Here is a 26,758-nt window from a genome sequence, read left to right as displayed (position 1 = left end):
TGGTCAGCTTCATCAGACAAAAGAAAGTCTGATGAAGGTGACAAAGTACATCAAAGTACTAGTCATTGAAATGTTGCACAAACATTTCACTGGTCGTGCTATATGAACCTGCATACAATCTATCTTAATAACCTGAAGAATATGTTTCAAAATAATAATATTGACCCTGATGTAAACTTACCATAAGTGATTCCATAGTGGTAATTTTAAGTGGTCATGTTATGTATTGACCATGTAATTCTGTAGTGGACCAGTTATCGGTATATATAACTACCTTGAGAAACTGGGTGGGTGCCCGAAACTCTTGTTTGTTGTCCAGTAGATAGACAAGGTCATGGTCAGTCAGACACACTCCAAAACTTCCTGGACAGTCCTATATGCAGAAAACAATCTTTTAGCCAAGTATGACAACAAAGTTGACCAGGTTAAAACATTTTCTTGTGAATAAATGGTAAAAAAAAAGAAAACAAAAAATATTTCCTCATGAATATTAACCAATTTAAGGTAAATGACACTAATATGATACATAATGTAAGATTTTACTGGCTGTCCTCACCTGATTGGCTAGGTATACGTCCTGTCCGACTTCGTCCAGCACAGTAGCAACGTCCATAGCAATGAGGTCCACAGAGGTCATCATCGCAACTGTGTCCTCCAACACATCAGTACGGCTGGGTGTGAACTCTGGCAAGGACACCTACAAAGGTCAGAGGGCAAGTGTGAAATCACCATCAAAGTTCACCAGAGGTAAAAGGTCAACTCAATCCTGAGTGATTATCAGAGGAATGTAGTTATTTAATACAAATGTCTCAGACAAATATTCGTTTAGTTTTTCCAGGAAGAGAGATGACTTAACTGTAGTACTACATTCACAGGTGTTGAATATCTTACCACCAACATCCAGACAACTTACCTGTAGAACAATGGTCTGGAAGTCTGTGGTAAACACCAAATCAACATCTAGTAGCTGGGAACACCTCGGGCATCTGTATGGGGAACAAATCAGTAATGTAGAACACCATTTTACCACTCCTTCTGTGGTGCAATAAGATGCCAGTTTGTTTTACATTTCGCTGTAACAATATGAGTATGTTATTTTCAATTTTCTAAATTGATTAACACGAATATCAACATTTCACTTTGGGTGAAGATTTCTTCTAATAATTTGCGGCAGAGTCTTAATTTTTTTTTTAATCTTTAGGATTTTAAGAACAGGTTCTCAGAATGACTTTCCGGTATTTGTTAAACTTTTGAATGAGCTAATCACCTACCCACAAGCCTCGGAGTCATTTCCTGCGTGTGTATCGAGTTCTGTTGTGAGGAGGAGAGCCACCAGCTTGTGTTGAAGATTGAGCCACCACCTGGTGGCCGCTCGATGACTATACTCTTGTATGATGGCTCTTCGAACAGTCAGTATGGTGTTGTACTCCTGGAAGGATATCACAGTGTTACATAAATTTAAGGCATGTATCATCCTTAACTCATTGAAAGTTTTAAATTGTACATGGTAATGATACATTTTAGTGCAGCGTAAGGAGGGACAGACCCTTACATTACTGGTAGGTAACTTGTGACCCTGTGGGGTTGGGGCATCATGAGGGAAAGGGAGGCGACAGACCCTTAAATAAGGGGCAAGGTATGACCCTACAGATTTGGGATACACCATTAAGCAAAGGGAGAACATAGCTTTAAATTAAAGCAACTTGTGACCCTGTAGTTAAGGATACACCATAAGGGAAAGGGAGAGGACAGACCCTTAAATTACTTGTATGTGACCTGTGAACCTGTGGGTTTGGGCACACAGTGAGTAAAAAGAGGGGACAGACACTTAAATTAGGGGCAACTTGTGACCCTGTAGATTTTGGATATACCATGAGGGAAAGGAGAGGACAGACCCTTAAATAAGGGGTAACTTTTGACCTTGTAGATTTGGGGTACACCAAGAGGGAAAGGAAGGGACAGACCCTTAAATAACGGGTAACTTGTGACCCTGTAGATTTGGGGTACACCATGAGGTATGAGGGAGGACATATTTATCCTTACCTTGGCTGACTGGTGTCCCAGACGTGACCCTGTAGGGTGGAGATATACCCGGAGTGGGGACAGCGAGGACACTAAGACTGATAGTCGTACGACCAGGGTGTGGTTGCCGAGCGACAGAAACCCTCGGGGCGATGTCCATACTACCGCGTCTTTCTCTAGATGTCTGAAATCAAATCCAAACACATTCCAGCTATTTCAATTTATGACATCAAAATTTTCCTAAACCAAATGTATTTATACAGACCATACATGTCATTATCTGATGATGTTTTTCGCAAAAACATTTGATAAAAAACAAAACTTTGGCTGTCCATGAAAACTGTATCAATTTAATCAGCTTGTTTTAGATTAACTACCATTGAACCTATGAATGATTTCTACCAGTTTATCTACCATTGAATTTATGAATGATTTCTACCAGTTTATCTACCATTGAATTTATGAATTATTTCTACCAGTTTATTATTATCACATAATAGAAACCTACATATCCCAAAAGTTGGGGTTTAAAAACTTTGTCATAAGAAAAGAAGCATGTTACGCTATAGCATACAAATTATTACAAAATACCACTCCTTCTATAGGTTAGTGGCATAACAAATGATTTAACTTATTTCAGATCCATAAAAGACAACACTGGTGTAAAATAAGTATTAGAAAAACTTACAACTGTTTTTGATGCAGTAATTTGGTGACCACCACATCTTCCAGTTTGGACCGTGGTGGCTTGATGGCGTACTGGAGGGTGTGGCTGGGGTACCGTGGAGACTGGGGCAAAGTTTTGGAGTCAGACAGTACGTTACAGAAACTGTATGGGGACGGCTCTGGAAAGGTAGTAACAATTTATAGTATTAAAACCAAATAACAAGTACAGTTAAATCTGTATTAACTCATTCATCCCTGAAGACACATTTGAACCTTTCCAGTTCAAAGGATGGAATAGTTCATTATGAAATTTCAGGGGTGAGTGAGTTAAGAAACCTGAGTGACCTTGAGAAGTGGTCTCTTAACACAGGTGGTTTTTCAATACAGGTTGAATTCACAATGAAATAAATTCAATATAGGGGCCATTGATAGTGGTCTCTTAACACAGGTGATCTCTTAATGGAGCCATTGATAGTGGTCTCTTTACACAGGTGATCTCTTAATGGAGGTGGTCTCTCATTAAAGGTTAACTTCACAACGAACTCACTATATTGGGTAATATTGTAAGTGGTCTTATCAAAGGTGGCCTCTTAATGGAGGTGGTCTCTCAATAAAGGTTAACTTCACAACGAAATCACTACATTGGGTAATATTGTAAGTGGTCTTATCATAGGTGGTCTCTTAATGGAGGTGGTCTCTCAATAAAGGTTAACTTCACAATGAAATCACTACATTGGGTAATATTGTAAGTGGTCTTAGCATAGGTGGTCTCTTAATAGAGGACTGAGGTCGTCACATGAGCTGGTCTGACTGTTATCAGACAAATAAACAAAACACAGACACACAGACAACAGAGACAACAGACAAACTCACATATGAACAATCTGACAAATAATATGATTGGGACAAATTAACTGTCAGAGAGAAACATGTGGAGACTGTTTACATTAATTTGTACATGCACGTAATAATACAGACATACAAATTGAAACTGATGGAGACTACTAAGACTTCAACACAAATTATATGAATATAGACTGAAGGATATACAAAGACAGACAAACAAACAGACAGATAGCGACAGATTGCATACACAGATTGAAATACAGACATATATACCCACTACAGGAAAAAGGTAGACTGACGTTTTGTCAAGTTTCCTCCTATAAATAGGGACTACACTGTCAATGGTCATTTTTATGGACTTTTGCCAGACAAAGTGTCAGCCATAAATATGTTCCTTACTTTCTAGCACCTCGCATTACGTACATGAAGGTGTTAGTGTGAGAAATCTTGGCAAATGCACCAAAATCTCCACAAACTGTTATGAAGTAGAGAAATGATGAATGGAGCCGTTGGTACGTGTTGATGTAAGCCGCCCGGTAGTTTATAGATACAGGGGACTGTATCCCATGGACTTGTGTATAAATACCCCTGACCACCATGAACCTGTCTGACAATGAAACAGGTTTACCAAGGACAGATAACAATCATTAATATTTTGGACGGAAGCAGTTATATCAACACCATTCAGGTTCATTTATACTGCAGAATTTTCTCTTCAAAATATTTATTTTTCGGGAACCTATTACAAAGTTCCCATGTGCTTGAGTTAACGTATCATGACCTGTAGGACATTCACAGCCCAATAAGTGTAGGTTAGAGGTCAGAACTACCACCGGTAACTAAACCAAAAGTTGTTCCTTATGTTAAGGACCAGCTGTTCCACAATTCACTGAAACTTATACAATGTTTTATTACTATCAGAATATACAAGTCAGATGGAGTCAAAAATGATAGGCTTGTGTTCAGGCCTCACTCAGGCCAGGCCATGCAATGCATGACAGCCTCATTTTCATGTAGGGATTTTCATGACAGCCTCATATTTGGGTAGGGCCCTACGTGACAGCGTCATGTTCGGGAAGGGCCATACAAGGTATAGCCTTATGTTCAAGTAGAGCCATTCATGACAACCTTAAGCTTGGGTTCGGGTAAGGCACTGAAAAAGGATTAGTCGAGATCAATTTTGTATTTACAGATAGACAGACAACCGGATTCTTATTACTCACTTCTTTTTATTTGGTTTTGCTTGGGGAGGGAGGATATACAAATTTAAGTGACTTACCTTCAAGGACATTTTGTAGCGAGGTCTGGGCAAGGCACAGTTTGGACGGTGACATCAACTGTCTAGCAACAGCAGGTATCCAGTTCACCTAGTACGAGCATAAAATCTGTAAGTTAAAGTATGCTGATCCTGGCTATCCTTGGGAAAGTACGAAACATCCCCTATACAACTTGAGTTAGGGTTTAACCCTTATCCTGCTGATCACAGTATATTTTTTCCTTCAACATGCATGATAGTCAAGCACACCGCAACTAATTACTGGTTCGTGTTTTTTCTGCCTTAGTACGAATTCTCCCTTTGTTCAGAAATGATCATCTATGCCGTTCATATTTCAGTCTCATGTACGAAAAATTTCTGATTTTCGCATTCAAAATACAGCTGTAGTGATGATTAGAATGATTAAAAAAATTGAAAATCATGGTCCAATGATGAGAATCAGAAGCTAACTTTCTTTTGGAAAACATTTTTAGTTAATTCTATCAGAAAAGAAATCATGATGGCCTTGACAAGGACAAACTCCACGTAGATTAACATGTCTGAGTAACGGATTTTGTTTCGTTATATATTTTTTATAACATAACTTTGTTTCGCATTGAACATACATGTTATATTATATGGACAGATTGACAGTTGATATCAGTAACACTTCCTAGACCAAAACAATGAAGGTAGCTATTGTTGAAAAGTTTATATTGCACTTTCACAAGTCGACTTGTAGTTCAAAAGTATCAGTTTCTTTTTTAAAATTTAAAACTACCTAATGGTTCTATTTACAGTACACCTCATGACTCACCAGTTGGTAAATGTGTCGAAGTATATTTGAGGAACAATTGTGTGAGAGACACCAGATCATTGACCACTCCCTGGCTAGGGCCGTGTCCTTCTCCAGGTCTGACAGCTCTGCCCCAGGCCTCTCTGGAACAATACAGGTTAAACATGAAATGGGTCCCACAACTTCATATACCTGTGGTGGTAGCTATTTACCATATTACACTTTCTGTTTGAGTCGAGTGGTAATAATACTTACCACATCTTAAACCAGCTTTAGTAGAGGTAATTATATCTTACAGCATCCCAGTTTCTGCAGATCACTTATAACTACTTAACTCATTCACCCCTAAAGACACATTTGAGCTCTTCCAATTCAAAGGTTGGAATAGTTCATTATGAAATTTCAGGGGTGAATGAGTTAATTACCACATCCCATTGACACAATGATTTTAAAACTAAATATTTACCATCATATGGCAATGCCACTATATAACCCTACCAAATTCAGTTGGCATTAATATAGGCTATGAATGCCATGTACCAATTGTTGACGTCATAATTATTATAACGTCATAATTGTTACTTTGGATACAACTGACCCTCCTTTGGCGATGGCTGTTCTATTCATTGAACAAGCATACACGATTCATACATTATTTGAACAAAATGCTGAATAAAAATTAGTGAAATCAAATTTTCAGTGAGATGAACAGACTCCAAAAAATGGTAAATATAAGTATTGAACTGCTTGATATACAAATTTATGGAAACATCAGCTATATGTGTGAACTGTATGTCAGGAAATAATATCGAGTGGAATATTTGCCTTTCTGCAATAGGATATTTATCAATCGTAAGTATGTATTACTTCCACTTTTAGATTAAAAAAACAAACATGATATACATAATAAAATATATGCACTGCATGATAAAAGCAGTCATGAAGAGTTTAACCCTCATTACAGTGTGTGAAAAGGGAGGAAATAGACTGCGGTGAATAATTCAGTACCTGAGATACAGGTAATCGGGGGTACATTTCATCTCTTTCATACAGAAAACTTATTTTTATAAATCATCCATTTTAATTTGTCATTTCTCAACACCACATAATAGTTCATTTATCTGTTAACAATTTCGGGCCAGGAATCTTAAATTGTCACAAATTTCTTTTTTTCTTTCTTTGGCACTAACTCAGTGATAGCTATACCTGTGTGTTATGTATATATAGAGGATTCCGCCCTGTAAATAAGTGGTGTTTTACCTGTGAGTGCCACCCGCACAGACTTTATCAATGGAAAGAGTTTACTATCACCCGTACGATCTCCTATACATTCACACCTTTTAAAAGCACTATTTCATCTCAAATACTTCACAAAAACAGATTCTGATGTAAAAACGGAAGATATACACCAAGATAGGCAAGTTACACTGTCGACACTATAGGTGAAATCTTCTCAGAGTGGTGAGATATACATTTAGATAGGCGAGTTGCATTGTCAACACTGGACGTGAAATCTCTTTGGTGTGGTAGATACATCCTGATTGGTAAACTACATTGTCAACACTGTATTAGTTAATCTCCAAGAGTTAAGATACACACTAAGGGTGAAATTCTCTTGAACCGATTCATTCTACAGAAACAGAATTTCATTGCCGACTCTTGTCTCTTGAAATGGTAGAATCAATATGATAGAAAAAATTACACTGTTGAAGCTTTAGGAGACTTGTAGATACTATGATAGGTGAATCACAATATTGATGATTTCCGTAAAATCTTTTCGAGCGGTATACATAGATTCTCTATTGAAATTTTCCATTTGAATGAGTAGCTACTTTCTGTAGAAGGAAGAAAACAGAAGTACCATGAATTTAATGTTGTCATCATTTTCACAAGTCGCAATTCCTTTAATAACTGTACCACCAGGCCAGCTGTAAACCGTAATGTTTTGGTATATAAATGCAGGTTGTGGGAGTATAGCAATTTTTTTCTGCTCGAAAACCTAATCTTTGAATTAATTAATTTTCATACTTTGTTGACTTTTGAGGTACAAATCAAACTCGGAAATTGTTGGTAGTTAATACAGTAATAGGGTCAATCTATTATATATATATATAAAGAAATACAGAAGTTTCTTTGGATGAAATATTTAAGCAATCCCTTTTTGCAGAAATCCTTTCCACTAATTACGCAGTCAAAATGGAGAACTCACCAATTTTGGCAACCATTTTGAGGTCATTTTCCATAAAAGATCGCCTGAGGGTATCACCCTCTCGGGCAAAACTCTGATTGGACCCCAGCACCAAAACCCTCCGTCGATGTGAAATAGCCACCAACTGGTCCTCTATCTGAAAAAAGGAAAGGACCATTTCCACAATGTTAATATCAAGTCACTGTCCCCTTAACTACAGTTGTGTATTTATTTCTTTTCATTTTGTTTTTATCTTAAATACAATTTGTGTCAAATTTATCAAAGCCAGGAGGAAAGAGAGAAATTACGAAGCCTGCACCTGTTCGAATTAACTCGAAGGAATTTAATGGACTTTTTTTAGTTCAACATAAACAAGAGTTCAACTGCATACAAATTGTCAACACATATATCATTTATTAATTGGCAATAATTGCAAAACTTAAAATTAGGCACAAATTTAATGTATGCATCATAGTGTTAATTAAACTTAACCCTGCCCCATATCAAATAGAAGCAAAACAATTAACAAATGCAGATGACGTCCAATGTGTCTCATCCTTATATATGATAATATTATAGATATCATCACCAACTTGAATTAGGACTGAACTTTTAAAACAGCTGGTTAACTGTCATTACACTGTACAAAATATGAGGTAATATTGATCAGAAAATTAATATTCGGGTGAGTGGACAGGTCAATATAGACATTGGTCAAGGTGAAATAAAATCTCAAGCAAAAGTAGATGGTGAACAAATAGCTGTGTGTGTCCAACACTCCTAAATCTATCAATCCGCCTTCCCAACACCGTGTCACCACATAAATATTATTGTACATCATAATAACAATGACCACGACGTGTCCACCCGAGGGAATGTTAATGGAACACTGGTCAACCTCTGGCCATCTACAGGACAGGAAGGTCAGGTCTATGTCCAGCCACATGTCACCTGTGTCATCTATTAATTACTTGTGATGTCCAAACCCTACACCTGTCTAAAGATTACCTGCACTGATAATATCTTAATTGTAATCCAATTCTTATAATTTACCATTATAGCCCAAACTTCAATAGCAGTGTTGCAGGCAAAATTAAAAAAAAAAAAATTCGTCAAAATCTTATTCGGTTAAAAGTGTTTTTGTTTTTATATACCAAAAGCTGTACCATCCCTTGATCAAAGAAAAAGGATTCATGCAGCATGTCGCTTTCTTTAATATCAAACTGAATTAATAGTCACATTAATTTTGATTTTTTATATTACAATAATCATTACCATACTTTGTAATTCAGCTGCAATTTATCTACAAAATATTTTTCAAATCATGATCATCTGTGAGTTTGCGCCGAGGGCCAATAAGGATGAGGCGGAGATTGAATTTAAAGTTATACTCCACAATCATTGGGCACCGCATGGTATCTCTCACATACGCACAAGGGCACAAAAAGGCTGTTTGTTTCCGCAGAGATCACCTGATAACCTGTTGTCATCAGTATACATGGATTGCCTAGCTGTAGTTGTGTAACTAAAGATAAATAAACACCACCTCCTCTAAACCCTATCACAGCAATCAGGAAGAAATATTTTCATACAAAGGCCTATGTATTGGTTTCAGAAATTAGAAACATGTATTACAAATAAACAGCTACGGTTTATGAGAAATCGGCCCCTCAAGTTCAAATTTACTTTAAGACCAAATGTTTTTGTGAACGTGTCTCTTGTGGGCTGAAATCTTACAAAAACAGGTTGTATTTGTATAAAAGTACTGCTTTTTATCAGAACGAAGACAGCTGGAATAGTCTGGCAAAAAGGGAGTCAAGTTTTCCATTTCAATCTCAAAGCAGATAAATCAAAAAGATGTTGATTCCAATTTCTAGTAGCTGTGTAAAAGTCTTTATTTCTCAGGAAACACAGAAACCACACCAATTTGGACAAAACTTAATTTTGAATACAGAAAACAACATTTTATTTACATGGAGACATTGAATTAAGTTAAACCATTCACCCCTAAAGTCACATTTGAACTCTTCCCATTTCCAAGTTTGCAATAGTTCATTATGACATTTCAGGGGTGAATAAACCTAATAATTTTACAGTCAATGTCAAGCTCCAGGTCCTACAATAATCTTCAGATTACATAGTTAAACCATTGAATCACCTTTTCGGTACATTTTTCACTTCTCTCAGAGCAGTTCCTGTTTAATGCTTTAATTGCTATCACAGAGGAAGGCCAGAGAAAGTGTGAGAGGAAGCCTAGGGGACTGATGATATCTGAATTACTGGAGTGAAATAGGTCTAAGTGTGAAGTCAGCAAGATTTCTATTTTTGCTTTAAACATTACCCATGTGTATACCATATCAATCATGTCCACAGTATAACCCTGATACTCATAATAAAACCTCCCTGCCTCACCCCGAACTGATATTACGGTAAATGTTCTCAAATTTGAACATTCTCTTAATTCCCTGACTATAACAGTAGCATTCAAAATCCTGTGGAAACTTCCTACCTCAAGTTTTACTGATATTACAGGTTTTAACATTTTAGAACTTTTCGTCCATTAAAAGAGCTCTCAAGATCATGTGAAAACCTCTTTGTCTTACTCTGGATTGATCATCAAATTTTCTCAAGTATTAACTCATTCACCCCTGAAGACATAATTGAAGTCTTCCAATTCAAAGGTTGGAATAGTTCATTATGAAATTTCAGGGGTGAATGAGTTAAAGGGTCTTCATAGTCTTTCCTCAAAGTCAGTCTTTGAATTTCCTTTCATTGGTGTCGTACAATAGTTCCTCCATTCCCTACCCTTAACAGCCCCCAGAACAATAGACAGCTTTGCTGTTATCAAATAAATGTCCTTATCTAACTAACAACAAAACTACACTATAAATTGAGTATAAATCTATCCTGAAAACACCATGCAATGCTTGCAAATCATTTATCATCTAACATAAGGTCATGAACGATTCCATACTCACAGACAAAGTAAACTTGGCCATATAAATGAGTTTCTTATTCTTTCAATACACAATTATGAATTATTATTTGCCCTTTATGCTATTAAATGTTAAATACAAAATAAAGAATAGGAACTTCAAAATTCATCATAAGAGATCCAGTTATTAATTTGAAACTTTGAACACATGAGTAGCAAGTTAAAGTAGAGAATTTACTCCATCAACCTTTGATGGAAAATGACATGGACATTTATGAATGCTGTTTTTGATTTCTTCTCAACAATGACTTCACATTGATCACACCCAGCACACAAGTCAACAACAGGGCAGTGTACTGGTGTTTGACAAATAATGTAATAACAACAAAAAACAGATTTAATACAGCTACAGTAAATATCACAGTTAATACTTATCCAGCAGATGTTGGGCACATTATAAATTTAACAAAAGGCCCACAAGACCTGCATTAGCCATAACCAATGTTCAACTCAGTGGCCATCTAGGATCTTGGTACCTAGCAGTGTCAGTACAGTTTAGTTTTTCAAACCATAACTCAAATTCTTAATGAAATTAAATATTTATAAAACCTGCTGAAATTTGATTATGACCTGGATCTGAAATTCCCTATGGCAAGCCAACAACTAAGCTATCTTTGATTTTAGCACCTAAAGACAGTGACTTCTGTGCGGTAAATAGATTTAAAAGAATAATTTGATTTCATAAAACTCCCTTTAAATATCTATAACATCAATTTTCCATCTAACCCTTTCACCACTGTAGACCATAATGGACTCATCCAGATCAATGCATGGTAGAGTCTACTAAAGTTACATAGGGGTGAAAGGGTTACGTTTGATTTTAAGTTAGATCTAAAATTAAATATTGCTGCTACCTCCTGACAGGCAAAAATATCCACTTTCATGGATATGCTGTCCTTATTTTGAGCACCTTCCCATCCGAGGATTTCTTTTTCAAAAATTGTTTACATTTCATTATATTTCAGGCATATCAAAAATCGAACAGTTGGATCGGTGAGATTTTACTTGTAGAAATTGGGAGAAGATCGGTGAGATTTACCTGTAGAAGTTTGGCGAGAATCTGTGCAGACTTGGATGCCTGGGACAGATGTCGATGGTTGTGGTGATCCTCCATCTGTCGTTGTCGAGGGCGGGGCGCGTTACCGATCCTGCGGTGAATGTCTGGCCCAGGGGGTTGGGGGTCACGGACACTCACATCCTTTGAATCTGTCCAGGGTAAGTAAGTCCCAATTTGAAAGGTGAGCAGGGTGGAGAAACTAGCCAAAATTACCATGACAACGAAGAGCTGCTGGAGGGAGCGACAACACCGGTTCAAACGAAGTCTCGCCACACACATTTTGTCTGTAATTGAACAAAACATTTATCTGTTAATTAGGGGTCAGATGTAAGTGATGACCATATCTGTGATATTCTACCTTTTAATTAGTAGTTGGATATAAATGATGACCATACATGTTAAAAAAATGTTTAGAAAAAAACAAAAAAAAACAAAATGTGTGATATTATCCCAATTAGTGGTCAGATTGTGTCTCAAGGCTTTTATCATCAGCAATAGGTTACATACCTATTAATATGTTGGTTTCATGCTAATTCGTGAGATAATGTTGGAACAGTCCACAGGTTGTCTATTTAACATACACCACAAAACAGGCTCAGTTAGTAATGAAAAAATAGCACAATTCCACCTCATATAAACCACAGCAACACATACATGTAACCACTCAACCAGCGAAAACACTGACAAACACTGACAATATATCTCAAACAATCCGAAAAAACGGGAGGATTCGAGGGGGGAAGACAACTGATATAGGCCGTCATGTCAAGTGTAACAGTTGTGCAGTGTAATTTTACACCTGATTTAACACCGGGGCTTTAACTTGAACAACAGGTGAGCGCCCTTTAGTATCTAGTACACCTGTTGTGCATAGCCACTCACCTGTATACTGTTTAATATAGCATACAGATATCTCTTAAATAAATATCTGACAGATCCAACAATAATAGGATAAAAAAAAAAAAAAAAATCTATCATATATTTTATCTACGTGTCCCTGCAAGCAACTGTTTGATTTTCATACCTACAGTTATTGAAGTGATTGGCTGGTGTTGATGTGATCAAGACACTCGACGATAATTTGATTTTACTATATGTACAGTGTAGCCCCAAAAGGGAGCAACAACACAATCCGGGTAAATAAAGGTTAATGTATTCCAGGTGAAATAGTGCAGACTCTCCAGGTAAACAAGATGCATTATTTCAATATATTCCTTCAGGTAAAAAGGAGAATATTATTCCAGATAAAAATGGTACAACCTACCATTTTAAAGCTGAAATCAGCACCATGAAATACATATTCAAAACTTTTTTTTAAATCAGATTTTTTTTGCTGGTATATTATTTACTCTCTGGAATTACTGATCAAACAATTGTGATTTACAAATAAATGGTTCTCTAATTGTTCCATTTGGGGGAAAAAATCAATCACCTGAGAATAGAACAAATGATTAAATACAAATCTGTTTTCTTTCTGTCACCATGAAACATTTAAGTCTTCTATCTGCAACATAGGAAGAAATCTGACATTTCTGCAGCTCGGTGTACACACACATTCTATAGGATATGGACAGTGAAGGTTAATGTGGAGATGTCAGGCCCCAGAAATCCACACCCAGGGTTGGTTACATACTTCGCTGGCACATTACAAAGGACAGATCAATCGCTGTAGCGTCTGCCAGTTGTTCGAGGAAGTGCCCTCCGCCACACTTTAGTGACTTTCGTACAATACGATACATTAAGGGTTTAGAGTGCCTCAGAGGTGTACGGTGTGATAGCATGAACTTACAACAGGCAGCCAAGGCCACCCCATACAAGATAGGGCCTTTATACAGGGGTACATCACCCGGAACGACCACCTGATGGGGAAGGGGGCAGGTAACAGGACACCTGGGGATTGGGGCACACAGAGGTAACATGATATAATGTAACATCTAAGGCCAGCACTACGAGGACCTTAAACAAGGTAGTTCTCTTCTTAATGTTGATCACTTCTGTTTTCCTACAGACTATGATATATCATACATCATTTTACTATTTTACTGCGTTATTCTGTTGGAGTGCTCTGTAGAGATAGTCACACTTGGTTACAACTAGCTGTTGGGATCATGAAAAATGTATTGGATATGAGTTAAAATATGGTACCGGGAAATTAATCACCATTGGACCTGAGAAACTGACTGAAAATAAACTTTTGGGTGAAATAGAGATATCTGAGTTTGTTTTGTAACAAAGTTTAACTACCCAGTTCCTTTAAAGTGTATGACCCCTTTCTAGTCCGAGCGTCCCAGTCTCTTTATCATGATTTACCAACATGTTTCAAAAAGTATTATGGCTATATTTTGGAGAATTTTAAAATGGTTCTGCAATTATTCTAATTCTCCAAATTTGCTCAGACAGCCCAGGGGACTGTTCAAGGGCGAAAAACAGTTTATCCTAGATGATATGGAACAGTTTCTGGGATGTTACATCACATTTTTTCAGTATAGCATGATTAGCTAGGATTAAAGGATTAGTTTTCTTGTACTCTGTACAATTTTACTACCGTTTAAAATATATCACACAAATTCTGCTTGTGGGCATGTAAATATTTTGTGATGTCACAATTTAACTGCCAACCTGCATCGACCTCATATGAGATGTCACAATGGACCTGACTGGTAACATATCCTTGACAAACATTATACAACGTACACTTTAATAAAAAGATTTTTGAATTAAGGAGGTATGTTACATAAATAATTCTGAATTAAGGATATACACTACCTTACAGTAAAATTATCTCCTTTTCAAAAGAGTTTGAAATTAACAGTTTATATAGAATGGTTTTTTTTATAAATAGTAGCTTGCATTTAGCAAATTGAAACAATTCTCAAGGGAGATAACTGTTCTCAAATAACATGAAAGGTAGCATATATCCCTAAGTTGGTTATCACACATTTATGGTCGGTCATGTTATTTTACATAAAATCCCAAAGAACATCAATACATGTTGGATAAAAGTTACTTCTGAAAGTTTTCTATGCATAACATTTTTTCGCTTAGTCTATCACTTGAAAAATGTAAGATAGAAAAATCTCAAACCAGGATATATTTCAGATTCATATGCAAATTCTGACAACTCCCACTGTCCCCAACCACCCAGTTATGAATCCCTGTGTTTGGAAAAAGAAAGTAGGCTATCGTTACAGGATGAAGATCATTATGATCTGTTGAGATTAACTGTACCTCGATATCATCATCCTTAGTCAGATGGTCTCCAAACTTTTACACTTCTTTTTATTAAATGTTATTCTTGTGTGCAATGAAATCAGATCCTCATCAAGACAACTTGCTTTAGATGTTGATCAAGATTCCTATTCATACTCAATCAGCTCCATCTTTTGTTGAAATATTAACTCATGCAGATGATTCAGACTGAACGTCTATTGAATTCCATACTTTTCACTTTAATGTAACATATACATGTCAGGTCATGAAGGTCGGAGTTCTGATGATGTTCCGATCTTTAAGTTCAATAATGATGTTGGTCTGTTACAACAATGGAAATCTCTGGATGGAAATCAACGTTAGTGTATATACTACTTGGTGTAGAGGAAGTTCAGTTTCAGACTTTAAGGTGGGTTAACCGCTTTGAAACGAGTATAGATGTACAGAACCATTAAAATGAGTGTGTTTTATACTACTGCCCTAAATACTCATTGATCCAGATTGTTATTTCCCATTCCAATCAACAAAGCACCTTCCAATGACAGGTACCCTTAATTCAGCCTCCCTTTTTGATCAGTCTGCCTCATCCATCTGAACCCTTCCATACCCTCATCATTCCTGGCCTCTTTTGAGTCCTCATTTCATGAGCTTAATCCCTTTCATGACCTCACCTTAATAACATTAAACAGAGCCCCTCATTTGCCCTCATCTTCCTTAGCCCCTTTCATTGCCTTCAAACCTATGTCCCTGCCCCTCTTTTACATGCATTAAACTCTTGCTTACCTTCAGCTACCTTAAGCTTTTCCTTTTTTTTATAAACAGCTGTGTCAATTCAAAGGTGCCTTAATATGAGAGATCCTATATTGCCCTATATCAAGTTTATAAGCAGCTCAAACATTTTCCTCATTTCTGAAATTTTTAAAAGTTTGTAATAAAAATGTCAAAAATTGAGACCAGGAATCTGAAAAATTCTATAAACTAGAGTACATATATGTTATTATTTAAAGTAGTTTTAGGTAAATGATGTGGTGTATAATGCCCCATAAAGTTCTGTGTATGTGGTTTACAATATGCACCAGATAAGGTGTTTGCTGGGACGCGAGGGGCCCTGTGAGAAGATGCACATGTTGACACCACTACTGCAATACTTCAAGGTTGGTGACATTGTCAAGCTTCACCGACCTTTAACTCCAATCTTTTTTTTATCTTCATCTCTCACCTTTACAGGGTCAATCATGCATATTATATCCCCTTACTTTGAAATTTTTGTTCACAAAATTGTGTATTTGAAGTTTGTGAATTTGTTTTCAATTTCACTTAGACTGGGTATAACATTTCAAAGACATGCAGGGATACATTTGTATTTGTCCCTTTGAAGTAGAAATCTATAAACTTAATAAACATTTCTAAATGTCAGTAATAAAAAAAAAATCTGAAAAGGATTTATTTAACATGCAACAAAACCTGACATAGGTCTGCAACACTGTGTAAACTTTTGAATAATTCTTTTATTTAATTGTTTTTTATTTCAGAGCTGACTGTGAAAGGATTTTTAAATCCTCATTTTGTCAGAATAAATCTATGTATCTTAATCCTTCCATGCAAATAATCCCATATGATCACAGATTTCTATTGCATAATAATCACAGATTTTTCACAGTATTTAGATTATCACATCAAGGTTAATATATCACAAATTTTGGAGCACTATAAATACAATGTATCTGTATGATGACTAAGCTTTTACCAAGGATATCCCATGAAAGCTGGGTGGCAGCTTATTTCCAATGGGGTCCTTGACCCTTGTCCCTCGACCCTTGTTCCTACTATCATGTCAGTGATAGAAACTGTTGAAGACGGAATTAAGGAAACGTAATAGTAACCTTGAAAGCCACACAGATTACTGAGGTGGTTACGCCTTGCTCAATATTACCTTGTCAGGACTTTATCTCCCTAACCTTGATAATGATCTGTTCGGAGGAGACCAGTAGAATATCTCAGTGTTTCCACCTCACCAAGCACTGACCTTGTGACCCGGGCCTCCTCCCTCCGCACCAATACTCTGTGCGACCCTATCCTTTCTCCTGTTTTTACCAATACCTTAACACATACTGTTTACTTACTGTTACCACGACAATGGATAGCCAGTAGAGGCTAGTTTTGCCCTATTCTCTTTACTAGAACCTTACCTGATCAGCGTAAACCCATTACCTTAGGTTACAATGAAGCATGAACTCAATTTTCACATCTTCAAAAATTTGTAAGAAATCAAATCAAAATCTATCATACATGTCCTGGATTGAGTTAGATGTCCTACAATTTCAATTTAGAGCGGATTTGTGACACTTTCTTACACTCAAGGAATTAGATCGAAGTCCATGCTTACACCCACAAAGAAAAATAAGTACTGACCCTATGGTCACTACCTATATACTACTATATACCGTCAACATTCAATTTCAAGTCAGTGGAAGGAAACTGACAGGATTATCAACTATTCCGAATTCTTATTCAGTTACCACGTTACATCAATGAAATTTGTCTACACATGTGTACAATACAATCTAGCAGGCGGATAATTCTATAACCTTTAAATTCCATTAATCAGAAATCATCTTCATGGCTGATATAACAAACAAGATATTTTTTATCAAAGTTACCTCTATTATTTCCCAATTCCTGCTGATATCGCTATCTTTAACTGTTCAACTATCTTATCTCTCGTCTATTATATGCGGGCAGGCGGAGTTCAAACATGAAAGGTTTATCTTCATGAAACAAAATCCTGTCTATAATCACTCTCTATAACAACATAAACTCTCCTGTACTTATATTGTCTAGTATCAGTCCAATCTAGCTTCTTAGGGAGCAAGACGACCCCAGAGGTAAAAAAGACCATGCAACTATTGCACTCTTTAATTTGATAGTTAAAAGCTGCAGACAAGCCTTAGAACTCCAGAAATGACCATAATAATGACCATATCAGGCTCAAGAAGATGCACTACAGAACTGACAACAATAAAGAGCTACTTTGTTGCCTTAACCCATTCACCTCTTAAGTCACATTTGAACCTTACCAAATCAAGACTGGGTAAATCCAGTTTAGATATGTAGGGTGAATGGATTTAGAACTGACAGCTATATACGACACCCCCCTCTCCACCTTCAAAAAGATGCAGAGCTGGCAACCATATGGGGCTATTTTTTTAGCTTTGAGTTCTAATCAACTATTTGCAGTCCCAGAGATCTACTTCGAAGTAGTGTACAGAATCCACAACCATATATAACGCCATTTTGTATTAATAGTCCCAAGTTCCACTTAGATACAGAACTGACAACCATATGGCACTTTTGTTGTATCTCCACAGTTCCAGTAAGATACAGAAGTGACAACTACATAGGACTATTTTGTAGCCCTACGGTTCCAGAACTTCCATAAATTATATGACTATATATGGTAGCAATGTAATTATAACACCCATTTTTATTTATAACTCAAATCATTAAAAGGTAAACAAATATTAATCATAAGAAAAACTCACTTTTCTGCACTGCACTGCAGTGACTGCAAGGGCCGTACAGCAGTGTGCCTGTATAAAAGTAGCTCCCTTAGTAGCTCCAACAGGACTACTGTCAGAAGGTTTACGTCTACCTCACGGTAGGGACGGCTATACCTGTCGTGATAGATATATCTGTACAGGTATGACAAAATGTGCCACCAAACGTTACCTCAGGCTAACTTCCACAAAATTGATTCTATCTTCATAATAGAAGCACAATGATAAATTGAATTTTCCACACTGCGGTGTGATGCTTAGCTTGTTCATAGGGTATTCATCATACAGGTACTCTTATAAAAAAACTTCTGTAAAATCTCCCAGGTAAACCGCTACAGCTATGTGTACAAACTGTTATAGTGTTGACATCCGACCATGAATAAAGACCTTTCTTATAGATCATTAATCTCGTATGATTGTACTGTGATATTTCTGTGGCATCCCCGAGGCTAAAGGTCAACCATTAATTCTGCCACTTATACTTTTACTATTGTCAACAGAAGTTATCACAATCTGTACTATAAATCCGACCATGTAAGCATAAGTATTAACTGTAAACGTGAAACTAACACTGAGCAAATATGGAGTTTACCAGCAAAGGGTAAAAATTTGACTGGGCAAGTTTGCAGTACATTACATGTACGCAGTATTGATTTTCTAGTTTTTTTGTTGTAATTCTTTTGATTTTTTTTAAAATAAGTGTAGATGAAGATATATTATAAGAGGATGATTATATATGAGGACTCAACGCGATGCCAACAGTTGTTCAGGTGGCTTTAAAATATCACAAAATTAGAACAGAAATGTTAAATTTACAGTAAAAATTGTTGAATCAAAATTATTTTAAGGGAGACACAACTTCATATCATGATTATAATGTATACCAAGTTTCAAAGAGATCTGTTGAAAAATGTAGAAGGGGATTGCCGGACAAAAATCAAATACCGAAATAAACAAAGGGCAATAACTTTTGCAAAAATTGTTGAATCAGAATTCTTTTCAAGGAAACACAACAACATATCATGATTATTTAGCCTACTAAGTTTCAAAGAAATCCGTCAAAAAATGTAGGAGGAGATCTCCGGACAAAAAAATAAACATTGAAATGAACAAAGGGCAATAACTTTTGTAAACAATGTTGAATCAAAATTCTTTTAAAGGAGACACAACTTCATATCATGATTATAATGTATACCAAGTTTCAAAGAGATCGGTTGAAAAATGTAGGAGGAGATTGCCAGACAACCTCATACCATAATACTTCCGTCAAATCGACGGGCAAAAAAAAATTGTCATCACAGACAGATATTTTACATATAAAACAATCTGATTGGGGAGTTCGTATTGGTAAACAAAGGCAGAAATACCTATATACAGGTGGTTGTAATAGACAGGTATTTAACAGAATGGATAAAACAATTCAATTAGGAAGTCCTTCAACAAAGGCAGAAATACACATTATACAGGTGGTTGTTATAGACAGGTCAGTAAACAGAAATATGTTTAGCTGAGGAGTTTGATTTAAAAATAATTTTTATTGCAGCTAATATGCAAAAGGGATTGGGCACAAGTTGTCCAACTTATATAAAGCCTTTTCCCAATAACTTAATAAAATACATTTATACAAGATGGTATAAATATTAATCTTAAATTAATTAATATTTTCAATTAATTTTAGTGTTACATAGGGAGAGAGAGAGAGAGAGGGGGGGGGGGGGGTCATAGCTTAAGATATTTAATGTGAGATTGTGGTAGTGATTTTCTTTGACACAGACCAGCACTCGCAACACTGTCCACTATTCATAGGAGGAGTTGTTATATTATTAACATTATAGACATGTGGGCTCTATTATAGAGAGCTAGTGATTGTGATTAGACATTGTAGTCTCTTGGCAAAGTTTTGAATTAATAATGAACTACAGTCTACTATATATTTGTATTTTACATTGTACTGAGTATAAGCTATCAACAGGGTTTGAATTGAACACAGCTTTATATCAAATTGCGTGCATTTAAAAATCAGAACAGGGTCTTTTTTATATTTTTTTTTATACATAGCAGTGAATTGAATATGAGAATATTGTGAACTGTACATTAATTAAATGACAATTTCAGTTTATAATATTATTTGTAACATTATGTTTACAAGAAAAAGGAAAAAAACAGCAATAGCATATATATTATAGCCAGTTACACCAGTTGTATGTTGTACTCACTGGACGAAGACACGTTTGTTTATATAAATAGCACGGCCGACTAATGACATGTTACCTGCCTTAATTAGTCAAGCTCGTCCCACCTGCACAGGTGACTTTCCCCTAAACAGCTTTATAAGCCTGGAATTTAATCAGTCACAGCCCTAACGAGTGTTATGCTGGAGAATCAGAGATGTATAGCAGCATACAAAATGTATGCATACAGACACACTATGTATAGCTGCTATGTTATATAAGACTAGCTAGCTCAGTATTCAAAGGCCCGTAATTGACAGCAGGAAGTTCACAGGTTGCCAACAATCACAATAATTAATGACCATTTACTGTATAATTAGGCCCCAATACAAGTGATTGGTAGGGTGATGTGATTGGTCTTATATCAGCCATCATCAGCAGCTGGGACCTTTCACTAATAAATGCCAATGGAAAACCTCCAGAATACAATATGTCAGAGAAAAACTTGAGCAATACAACAAGTTCCGGAAATTTCTGGGCAATACAATATGTAACTGGAAAACCTGGGGCAATATAATAATAGGCCAACAGGAAACCATTGACCAAAAGGTTTTCCATCAACATATTTTCTTCTCAGAGTTTTCTGTTTGCAATACAACATATCAACAGGAAACCTATTCCAATACAATTCAATGGAATTCTTAGACTGGAGGAACTAATCAGCAATTGTAATGTCAATGCTAAACTCAGGTTAGACAATGTCTACGGAAAATCAGAAGCAGTCAGAGTGGAAGTCTCTGGCAAAACAATTTCTCTATGGGAAATCTGATGTAATACAATGTATATGGGAAATCTGGAGTAATACAATGTATATGGGAAATCTGATGTAATACAATGTATGTGGGAAATCATGAGTAATACAATGTATATGGGAAATCTGATGTAATACAATGTATATGGGGAATCTGAAGTAATATAATATATATGGGAAATATGAAGCAGTACAAAGTCAGAGTGGAAGTCTCTGGCAATAAAATGTTTCTATGGAAAATCTGATGTAATACAATATCTAGGGGAAATATGAAGTTATACAATATCTACGGAAATTTGAAGTAATACAATATCTATGGAAAATCTGAAGCAATACAATATCTATGGGAAATCTGATGTAATACAATGTATATATATATGGGAAATATGAAGTTATACAATATCTAGGGGAAATATGAAGTTATACAATATCTGGGAAATTTGAAGTAATACAATAGCTATGGAAAATCTGAAGTTATACAATATCTATGGAAAATCTGAAGTTATACAATATCTATGGAAAATCTGAAGCCATACAATGTGTATGGGAAATCTGAAGCCATACAATATGTATGGGAAATCTAAAGTAATACAATATCTATGGAAAATCTGAAATTATACAATATCTATGGGAAATCTGAAGTAATACATTGTATATGGGAAATCTGAAGTAAATACAATGTATATGGAAAATCTGAAGCCATACAATGTATATGGGAAATCTGAAGCCATACAATATCTATGGGAAATCTGAAGCCATACAATATGTATGGGAAATCTAAAGTAATACAATATCTATGGAAAATCTGAAGTTATACAATATCTATGGAAAATATGAAGTTATACAATATCTATGGAAAATATGAAGTTATACAATATCTATGGAAAATATGAAGTTATACAATATCTATGGAAAATCTGAAGTAATACAATGTATATGGGAAATCTGAAGCCATACAAGTGTTAATTTTAGACAAGTAACATTTTGGAAAGATGTAAGGTTTGAGTATTTTTCATACAAATTACAATGACACTAAGACATTTTAGATGCAAATAAATTTCAAGACATGCAAAGTTATTATAACTGCATTTGTATCAGACCAAACAATGGTCAATAAAACCTCAGGTTGGAAGCAGAGCCTGGCAAAAATGTTTCAACAGTGATCTGTAGTTCCCCCTTCCTTAATACTTAATCATTTAAATATACCAGCAAACCTATATGTGTATTGTAGTGTAAGGAATAGCATTATATGTATCGTATGTGTATAAGAGTTGAAAATGCTAACAAGATCCAAAACAGTTAAGGTACTACAGTAGTAATAAACATCTTATCTCAGTATTTCCACTTACAACTAAGGTTAATACCTTAATGTTAGTCTTGTATCAGGAAATGGTAAAAAAAAAACGTAACTATAGAGTGAGAAAATAACCCAATACAAACCTTACACTAGATGTAGTGAACTCCGGTTGTTTGTTCCTGCAGACCTTCTACATGTGACTTATTGAACTTCCTTGAAGTACATGCATACCTAGGTTTCCACTACAATACCAAATTGTGATTTTCTCTCTCCACCTTTTTGATATGTTTCTACTAACCTTGTTATCAGGTTTCAGCTTTTAAATCCACTTCCAGCTGAGGCCTATGGTTACATATCCATTTCCCGGCCTCCTTAATGAGTCACAACTCCAGGTCCCATTCAAACTTCTAAATTCATTCACAGTGGTTTGTTTTTCACATGCTGAGCTCTTAATTCCGCAATAATTGAAAGATAGCAATCAATCCTTGTTATAGCGTAGATCACCTGTAAAAAGTGTGGATCGCAAACAAATCCAGGTAAAAAAACACGAAATCACTACCTGCGTGGAACAATTTCTCTCCAAATTCAGGTATGGAACGAGATCACCTGTCAGAATCACACCTGTGTGCAGGGCTAATCAGCGAGAGGATGGCAACTGTGTGTGACATGCCGTATTCATGGTATGAGGTGGTGTCACTCAGGAACTGTCATTTGTTACTACAGATCTTGTGTCAGGACCGGAGAGGTGTGTCTCCTGTTATAGGACTCAGTGACTGCTATATCTTCTGACTTACGGTCCCCTACATAAAATCGTGTCTCCTGTCAGGACTGCAGGGCTTACAAGAGTGTCTCCTGTGAAGGGCTGGGACCAGGACTGCCTTGGTGTTAGCCCTAGGATGCTTGTCGACTTCCTGACACAGCTTGGCCCCACGCTTCACACAGAGATCCCCTAATCTCTCAACACTATCTTTTTTTTCCCCTTTTTTTTTCGTTCCTCAAGATATCTGTAGAAAAAGGTAAACATTAAGTAAGATATACCCACATGCTTATCTACTCTCCCTCATGTTTATAAGGTGTATGACAGTCTGACCTAACTGGTACATTTGTTTTTGTTGCTTATAAACAAGTAAGACATAATCCTGATTATGTATATATCCACCGGCCGAGGAGAAACGTTTAGTACACTGAAAACTGAGGCTTACAGATAACAGGCTGGTGAAGTCTGGGATCACAACTTTCTACTAAAATCATGTCAATACCTACCTAGGATTGGCATTGCTTCCCCAGTAACGCCACAAACTTTAAAAGTCTGCTCAGATGCAAGGTTTTAACAGTTATCCGACAAATTAAGGGTAATGATAAAGTTAAATAACACCTTTCCTCCAGAAAACTGCCTATTTACTTAGCAAATCTCCCCCTCGATTTCCATCCATTGTGCTGTTAAACCCTCAATGACAGACAGAACGTCAATGTTTACCTACTTAAACTAGATCACAAAGATCTGTCCATCCATTTCTAATGTCACGTACATCAAGGAGTGACCCTTTGAATTCCCTGACCATAAGAATGACCCCGACTTTACCTGAGACTATAGGTAACCAAAGGGTTTATACATATATTACAGATCAAGATGGACACCCCCAAGTCATGCCCCATTACCCTCGGTCTTTAATACAGCCATGCATTGACTTTTGCCCACACAATACCCTCTAACATAAACTTGTTCTAATTAATGCCGTTTATATTTCTCCAGGAAACATTTTATGAAGATAAATGATTAAATAGTGAAATAATGTACTTTTATGAGTGGTCATTCTGTCCAGTTTCATCTCAGTATAATTTTTACCTGTGGTCAAACTGTCAAGTTTCATCTTTGTACTTTTACGAGTGGTCATTCTGTCTAGTTTCATCTCCATACTTCTTCCTGTGGTCAAACTGTCAGGTTCTATTTGTATATTTCTACCTGTGGTCAAACTGTCCAGTTTTACATTTATATATCTACAGTTGGTCAAAATGCCCAGCAAAATCATTTACAGACCACTCATATATTTATAATTAAAAAATGAAGACAGCTTTCTTCAGACTGGCTATTCTAAAAAAAATCAGCATGCACAATCAGTCATTTATAAAGCCAGTCTCTCAATTTTTATACAGAAATTAGATTTGATGTAACATCATATGCTGTAGCCTATGGTCAGAAAATCAAGATTAGGACACCGGTATATCATGCAATTTCCTTTTACAGGTGTTCAATTTTTACAGCCAGGCAGACTTAAGCACAATAACTCATAGCTGATGGATATCTGCTGTATTGACTTTTGAACCCTCCACATTTCATCAAAAGTTAACCATTTCAACAAAAAAAATGCCACTTTAGATGTGAAAAGAAATCTTGAAACAAATTTAGAGATTTTAGCTTCGTTGATTATTTTCTGGGTAAGTGTTGATACTATCTTACATAGACCAATTGTTAGCTTCAAGGATGTAGACGTTTGTCAACATCAAGGAATGTTAATTTGAACCACTGGGCTCCCACTTCAGCAACGAGTGCAGTATAATTACAGTGCGATGTGAGATACCTCCCCACCAGGCCTGCCGTGGGTATGTTGCTGCAGACACACTAAACGGGGCCTGTTCCCGAACTTTTATAATAAAGTTTACATAAATGTGTTATAAAATGTATGTTAACACCTCTTAAAAAATTTCACGTAAAAGTAAAACAGACATATAAATGTTCTGCTAGAGTTGGTCCAATTTACACACATATATATGTTTCAAAGTACCTGCTATTTACTTAAATGATTCCCTCTCAGAAGGTGACAATGTCGTAGGGCTTTATATACACATCCAATATAGCTTTCGTTTGTGTAAAAATTAATGGCTACACTTAGAATTGTAAATAGGCCCTACATTTCTAAATGTTAAATACTTTCTTTCCCATACAACATAAAAGCATTGGTATAAAAAGTGTCTTGTAAGAAATCTTTTAAAAGTGTTGATATTTATCTTTTGAGCTATGCATGCATTGACAATGTCGTCAAAATCTGCAGCTGTAAACAAAATTTCCCAATTTTATAGTATTAAAGGAACATTAAATGTTTATTTTTCTGGTTATGATGCAAAATAGGTAGCAATGGGCCACAGCAAGGAGAGTTATCAGGAGAATAAATTCCACCATAAAATATGGAAAAGTGAAGGATAAGTTGATTCATACTTAATCTAATCTTATTGACAATGAGCAAGGAAGCAGATGGCAGAAGGAGAAGAAGGGGGTGGGTGGGGGGTTAAGAGGGACGCAGGAGGGACGCAGGAGGGGGGGTGGAGGGGGGCTGGAGGGGGTATAGTAGTTACCAGTAATAGTAGCAATGAGAAAAATGGGCATTTGCAGAACTTTGAACTATATACAGCCAAAGGAAAGATGGAGCATCTTTTAGTAAATGGAACTGTTAAAGCATTAATATACAAAAGGAAACATCTGGATACAGCTGCCGTCTTAAAATATATATTTCAAATAGTTCACAAGTAATTGTCTGAAATAGATTTCAGATTTACCAACGTGCTTTATAAGAATTACCGGGTATGTGTCCAGGAACTACGTATTTTACCTCTCAGTAGCGGACCTTAAAAAGGTCTCCTTAATTTGCTTCATAGCGTATCGGTTAAACTGTGAAATACACATGTTTGCAGTATTAAGTACGTATAGTTGAGTAAAAAATATCATTACCACTATAACAAAACAGTCATAACTTTACTGTATGTTATAACTTTTACCAATAAACAGGTTGTTTAGGTCACATTAATATTAAAACTCTAAAATTGTCACCAAAAGAGTCCAATGACCTTGTTTATGGAGTTGTTTTCCTGATTAAATCCATGACCTGTGGCAG

General features: G+C 36.1%; 1 protein-coding gene across 4 annotated transcripts in view; it reads right to left on the bottom strand.

The window, feature by feature from the left end:
• The window catches only part of LOC110443424 (cadherin-like and PC-esterase domain-containing protein 1), a 36,507-nt gene extending 12,071 nt beyond the window's left edge, over positions 1-24,436 (bottom strand). The window contains exons 1-12 of one of the 4 annotated variants that reach the window (XM_021487642.1): positions 24,353-24,436; positions 23,170-23,875; positions 11,808-12,109; positions 7,795-7,930; positions 5,607-5,728; positions 4,814-4,901; positions 2,711-2,867; positions 2,044-2,206; positions 1,272-1,429; positions 914-986; positions 557-697; positions 275-373 (exon numbers count right to left, since the gene is read on the bottom strand). In XM_021487642.1, coding sequence (XP_021343317.1) covers positions 275-373; positions 557-697; positions 914-986; positions 1,272-1,429; positions 2,044-2,206; positions 2,711-2,867; positions 4,814-4,901; positions 5,607-5,728; positions 7,795-7,930; positions 11,808-12,104 — 1,434 coding nt within the window. In that variant the 5' untranslated portion in view covers positions 12,105-12,109; positions 23,170-23,875; positions 24,353-24,436. Of the gene's footprint in view, positions 1-274; positions 374-556; positions 698-913; positions 987-1,271; positions 1,430-2,043; positions 2,207-2,710; positions 2,868-4,813; positions 4,902-5,606; positions 5,729-7,794; positions 7,931-11,807; positions 12,110-18,577; positions 18,686-23,014; positions 23,082-23,169; positions 24,015-24,352 lie in introns of those variants that run through there. The other 3 variants (XM_021487641.1, XM_021487645.1, XM_021487643.1) reach the window with 3 other exon arrangements.
• Between the last annotated feature and the right edge of the window lie 2,322 nt (positions 24,437-26,758).

Source organism: Mizuhopecten yessoensis, unplaced genomic scaffold (assembly GCF_002113885.1).
Source record: "Mizuhopecten yessoensis strain PY_sf001 unplaced genomic scaffold, ASM211388v2 scaffold716345, whole genome shotgun sequence".
Classification (NCBI taxonomy): Eukaryota; Metazoa; Mollusca; class Bivalvia; order Pectinida; family Pectinidae; genus Mizuhopecten; species Mizuhopecten yessoensis.
This window is presented reverse-complemented; position numbering and strand designations above follow the sequence as displayed.